This window comes from Pteropus vampyrus, unplaced genomic scaffold, assembly GCF_000151845.1.
Source record: "Pteropus vampyrus isolate Shadow unplaced genomic scaffold, Pvam_2.0 Scaffold24, whole genome shotgun sequence".
Lineage (NCBI taxonomy): Eukaryota > Metazoa > Chordata > Mammalia > Chiroptera > Pteropodidae > Pteropus > Pteropus vampyrus.
The window spans coordinates 12,043,833-12,049,832 of NW_011888805.1; the positions used below are offsets into that span (position 1 = coordinate 12,043,833).

Here is a 6,000-nt window from a genome sequence, read left to right on the forward strand (position 1 = left end):
TCCACCTAGCAGTCATTCATCAAATTTTATCAAATCATTCCAGCTGCCCTTCACACCATCCCTCTCTTTCCATTTTCACAGTCCCCAGGTTCATCAACTTTGCTTTTAGGGTACAGCAGCCTCCTAATCTTCTCAGCTTTGGTATTTTCTGACTCTGGTCTTTCGTACAAACGGCAAAGGCTCTTGAATTTCTTCAAAGTAAAGGACATATTGATGTTCAAAACCTTTTACTATCTGGCTTCTACCCAGTTTCCAGTCACTTCTCCCATGAGCTTTCTATTCCCAGGAAATCATTCAGTCAGCAGTTGCCTAAACACGCCTCATTAAGTTCTGCCTCTACGCCTTTGTTGGTATTGTCCCGCCCACCTCGATATGTTTCTACTGCCTGCCCAACAAGCCAAACGTTGTCAGTGTTTTAAAAACCTGTTCAGGTCCTCCCTCCTTGCTCGACAACTTTGCCCAAAGTATTGTTTCCTCCTTTAAATAGTGACAAAATGTAATAGCTATAGTACAGTCTTCACAGTGGGCTTAGAGGTACTTAATATCAGATTTCATATCACTTTGTGGCTGTCTGTGTCCTGCTCCCATATCAGAATATAAAATCTTAGTGATCAACAAGTTTCCTTTATGTCCTTGTAACAACCAGGGCAGCTGACCTTACTTGTAACAAATACTCTATAACTATTTGTTGGATGTGATAAACCCATCTAAGAGAAATAATCAAGGAAGACTTTTCTTCCACCTGGGTACCCAAAACTGAATTCAAAATTAGTATTTGCAGGATGTCTTTACATCCTATAATAGTGTCCAAGGGACTTTTTTTAAAGCCTCACTAAAGAAGTAAGAGAAACAAAATTTTATTTCCCTAGATATAAAGTGTTCTTGCTTACTTTTGAACATCAGGCAAACTGAGATGGGGGAGAGCCAATTTCCTTGGCTGATAAAGACAGACATTTTGAGAATTTCTGTTTGTGTTTCAGGAAAAACTAATGACTTTACCATATACTGCTAAAATGATTTATGTAAAATCATATAAAATTATTATGAATAAGTGAAAAATAAATCAAGGAGAAATTCAAATGTTCTCATTTATTTTTCCTATATCAGCATCACGGGTGATTTTAAATTATTTATATATGCACCTATATTTATTCATTTTGAACCGACATTCTTTAAATCAGGATGAGAGCGCATAGGGAAAGATGACCACAACTGTTTTCTTTCTAGCAATTCTACCAATATTCCAACTTGTCATTAATTGGAGACATTTTATGGAATCAAGACAGGGTATTTACTCATTTCAGTAGAAATTTAATAATGTATTTCCAGGTTCATTCTTCAGAGCTTGTCCAAAATTTCTGAACATCTGGCATCTCCCTCAATGTGATATTCTCATGAACCCTATCTTCTAATATTCAAGTCCTATCCTCATTTAAATGCCTCTATCTTTCTATTGTCCTAATGTTATCGTAACTTACAAAAGCACTTTTAGATTTCGAAAATATACAGATTAAGCACTCAGCAGTGACCTTCCTCTTCTCTTAACCTTCACACTCCAACAATTTTCAATTCTGTCAGGCAAGAAAATCTTTCCTTTCCCTCCAGGGATGCATTGAAAATAAGTTGAAAGACAATACCACTTTTATTAGAAAAATAATTTTTTATGATGACTCTCCCTCACCAAAAAAAACTATAAGGATTTAAATAGGAGAGAAGTTCCATTGACTTTGTAGAGCTTACGATTTTAAAGAATCTGTTTTTTAATCATCAGTTCCAAATTGCTCTATATGCAAAATAACACAAGTATTCATTCTGCTTTTCAGACTGTGCAGGCTGTCATTTATTAAATAAACTTTAATAACCCTCATTAAACTTTAATAAATCCAATTATCATTAAAGTTCTCAGTTGTGATAATGGCATGATGGTTATACAAAAAAAAAGTCATCAGTAAGAAATACATTCTAAAGAAATTATAGATAAAATGGCATGATGTCTGCAATTTGCTTTAAAATATTGCAGCCTAAAAAAGGAGGATAGATGAAATAAGATTGCAAAATGTTAATAATCATTAAAACTGGATAATAAGTACATAGGGGTTTATTATACTGTTACTTTTATGTATACTTGAAATTTTCCATAATAAAATGTTTTAAAACTCCATAATGTTCTGCTGTTCTTGTTACATCATCACCTTTTCACCTCTCTTCAATCACAAGTCCAAGGTGCATATTCTATTGTATATCCTTTCCCAGGGAAAGAAAGAAAAAACCAAAGAGCCCATTGCGGATTCAGCCAGGGGTCATACTCAAGGTGCTGGCCTCTTCTTCAGCTGCAGGTATCTTGCGAAGACTCAGCAGGATTAAAATCTGATAACAAATTTTCTCGCTTCTATGAAGCACCTAACACTACAGAAGTCAGTTTTAGGCATTGCTTACAAATTGTTGCAGAATATATAGTTATTAATGAATACGTATAAACTCGTGCTGAAAATAAACTGCGTGCATTCTATAGATAATTTGCTGTGTGTACTTTGATGCTTGGGGATCATGAAGAATCCTATGTTCTATTGCATGATAAGAACATGAAGAGCAAGAAGAAATTTTTGATGGCCCTGAACTTAACAGGAGCAGCTTCAATAGAAGATTTTTCAAACAAATAGTGATAAAGAATCATTCATAAGTAAATGAGATTTGGAGGAATGACATTTATTTGACGCAAACACCACAAAGACACAAGGTAATTAGAGCTTAATACAGAAAGAAGGCTCATACACAGCAATTTTCCCAAATGCATCTATAGTTATAAAATTAATTAGGACTTTTTGGAATAAAAAGTATAAGAAAGCAGCTAAATAATAGAGAATTATTTATAGGTTCTTGGAAACATTTTAATTACTCACATCTGGAAATAATGTTTATAGTCCTCTCCAAAAACTGTCTCAAAACCAATTCCTTATTTTAGTGGCTATTATCTGGCCCTGGCCCAGGCCCTGGCCTTGGTTGGTCCCACTGGGTTAGCTCACATGCCAAAGAGGATGACTTCTGGGGCAGAGTGATCTCAGCAAAAAGACTTAATACCACTTCATAAGGAAGAATGGAAGGGAAGAGGGACAGCTAACCTATGAATGGTAGGCTAAGGTGACACATAAAAGCTACTTTCAAATATTTGAGATATTTTATAAAAGAGAATAAATCTATTTTATATAACCCAAGAGTGGGCAAGACTCAGTGAGGAAAGTTTTAAGGATCCAGATTGCAGTTTGATTTACAAAGAGCTTTCTAACAATTGGAGCAATCCTTTAGTGTAATTGACAAGTCCTTTGAAGGAATATATCCTGAGGCTACCCAGTGGGGTTTGAGAGATATTTTGCAGAGCTGTTCAAAATGTCATCTGCAGAGTAGTGCTGGTCCACATATTGTTGTTGGTTTTTTTTCCCTTGAGATTTACATTTTAATGTATTTTTTTTACCATAGTTTTACTACTAAAATCATGTTTACTATAAGATAAAAACATATTACATTACCAGGAAATTCCACCAATAAAATGTATACCACTTACATATTTATGTATGAAATATTTTATCTGCCTTTATCTTTTCTGACATAAGATTTTAATTGTGGTAAGAACACTTCACATGAAATCTATCATCTTAACAAATTTTTAAGTGTGTAATAAAGTAATGTTAATTACAGGCACAGTGTGGATCAGCAGGTCTCTAGAACTTAATCATCTTGCATAACTGAAACTTTATACTTACTGAATAGCAACTTCCCATTTCCTCCTCTTACAGCCCCTATTTCTATGTGTTTGACTACTTCAGATACCTCTTCTAAGTAGTATCATGCAGTATCTGTCCTTTTGTGTCTAGCTTATTTCTCTTAGCATAATTCTCAAAGGTTCATCCATGTTGATGCATATGGCAGGATTTTCTTCTTTTTTTAAGGTAGAATAATATTTCATTGTATATATAAGCCATATTTTCTCTCTCCAGTCATCTGTCCATAGACATTTAGGTTGTTTTTTCATCTTGGCTATTGTGAATAATGTTGCAGTGAACATGAGGGTGCAAATAATTGATTTCCACACATTCTTTCATACTAGTTCACAACAAGAGAGTTTGTGCCAGATTATAAATCGAAGCACCACTTCCTTCATCAATAAGACTTGTTATGGAAAGAAAATGTCATTGGAACTAAACAATTTAGTTAGTGACATTTTTGAGTACTTCATTGCAATGGAAGAAATTTACCTATTAAATAGTAAATACTAGAGACTTCACTGTAATCAAATTATCACACTATAAAGCATATTTAAATGGAAGGTCTTTTTTAACCCTAAGGTTTATATTTCCCCAATTGAAAATGTGTTTGAAAACCACACATCACAATAATATAAAATTTAAAAAAAAAAAAAAAAAAGAAGATCATTGCTCTTCTCTGGAACTATTATAAGGAATTATTAGTTAGATGTGCACTAGGCAGAGCCTTTAGGTTGAATGAATGATACATACTGCATATATGCATGTGCTACTATTTAAAAATATAGATTCTGTTATGGTTATAAAATAAGAATTCATTTTTAAATGCTACCGTGCTAGTTGCTCTTCCTTTACATATATTTTTCCATGCATTATACACACACACTAAAAGTACTATTTGTTAGGCAGAAGTCCAAAACACTTTTTTATGTGATGAACACTCTTACACAAATAAGTTTGCTAATTATCCAGGGCTTCTGCATATAGCTGTGCGGTTCATATACTGCAAAAAGCAAGGAGTGAGGATACCAGTGGGGCTAGAACTCCACCTCTGTGTGCTTACTCAGCTATGAGCCCTGGCAGTGAAACTGTGCCAGGCCTGGGGCGACCAACCATTTGGGCTTGCCCAGGATTCAAAGTCCTATATCTTGGGAAACACTTCACTCCCAGACAAACTAGGATGGTTTGTCACCTTTATGAAGGAACATAGGTGTCATAATGTGCTAATGTCATCCTTAGAATCTTGCCTAATGAACTGTAATCCTAAAACAGCTGAAGCGGTAAAGTCGTTTTCACATTACCTCTTTTCTCCTTATATTTTCAAGGTGAAAGAGCCATGTAATCATGCCAACATCCTGACCAAACCTGATCCAAGAACCTTCTGGACTAATGATGATTCAGGTATTATTGGGAAAATACACTCCTGCCCTATGATATACAGAAAGCATTCTGTAGTAAAATCCTACACCAAGACAAGGTGTGGAGCAAATTTTTGGTTTTGTTTGTTTATACCTAGTCCAGTCCTTGAATATACTTCACAATCATTTTAAAAAATAATCCAAATCTTCTTTTCAGTAACTAAATATCTTCTTTTTCAGTAGCTAAAGCAAATATACTATCAGGTACAGCTTTCTGGTTCATGAAGTATATTAAAGAGTTGGGTGAGACAGAGAAATGAGTCTATTTTTCTGGAGTGGGTGACAGAGGGACATGATAAGGAAGGCAAATACATTGGTCTCAGTTTTTCTTCCAGGGGAAGGAAGGGATTAAAAAACCTAAGGTGAGTCATACTTCAGAATGCTTCGTGGAGGGCAGATATGACTTACTCTATCAATCCAGGTATATAAATCTAATCGGAATCAGAAGAATAACACTTTCTAGGATCTGAAAATATGCTTCCAGTTACATAAATTACACTCAGACAAAGGGTAGGGTATGTTCTCATAGGAGACAGAAGATATCTTTTTGTTCTTTTTCAAACACATTGAGCAATGAGGCCTAATTGCACCAAGTAAAGACATTGGAATTGAAAAGGGGAGATTAAGCGAAAGGAGCTAAAATAATTAAGAGAGTGCTACTAGAGCTTTCACTTTTTCTAATTAAATAGAGAACCAGTGATGTCACCTAATATTTGTATTAAGCCTCATGGTTTTACAAAGTGCATTCACAAAACTCTAATTTAGTGTCCTCCTCCTCTCTGTGTGAGAGATGAGATCAAAAGGTGAAAGAAGTAAGCTGACAT

General features: G+C 34.8%; 1 protein-coding gene across 1 annotated transcript in view; it reads left to right on the top strand.

Annotated features, from left to right (window-relative positions):
- The window catches only part of LOC105289527, a 96,558-nt gene that overhangs the window by 73,268 nt on the left and 17,290 nt on the right, over positions 1-6,000 (top strand). Inside the window, exon 3 of the mRNA XM_011356237.2 lies at positions 5,084-5,159. Coding sequence (XP_011354539.1) covers positions 5,084-5,159 — 76 coding nt within the window. The remainder of the gene's footprint in view (positions 1-5,083; positions 5,160-6,000) is intronic.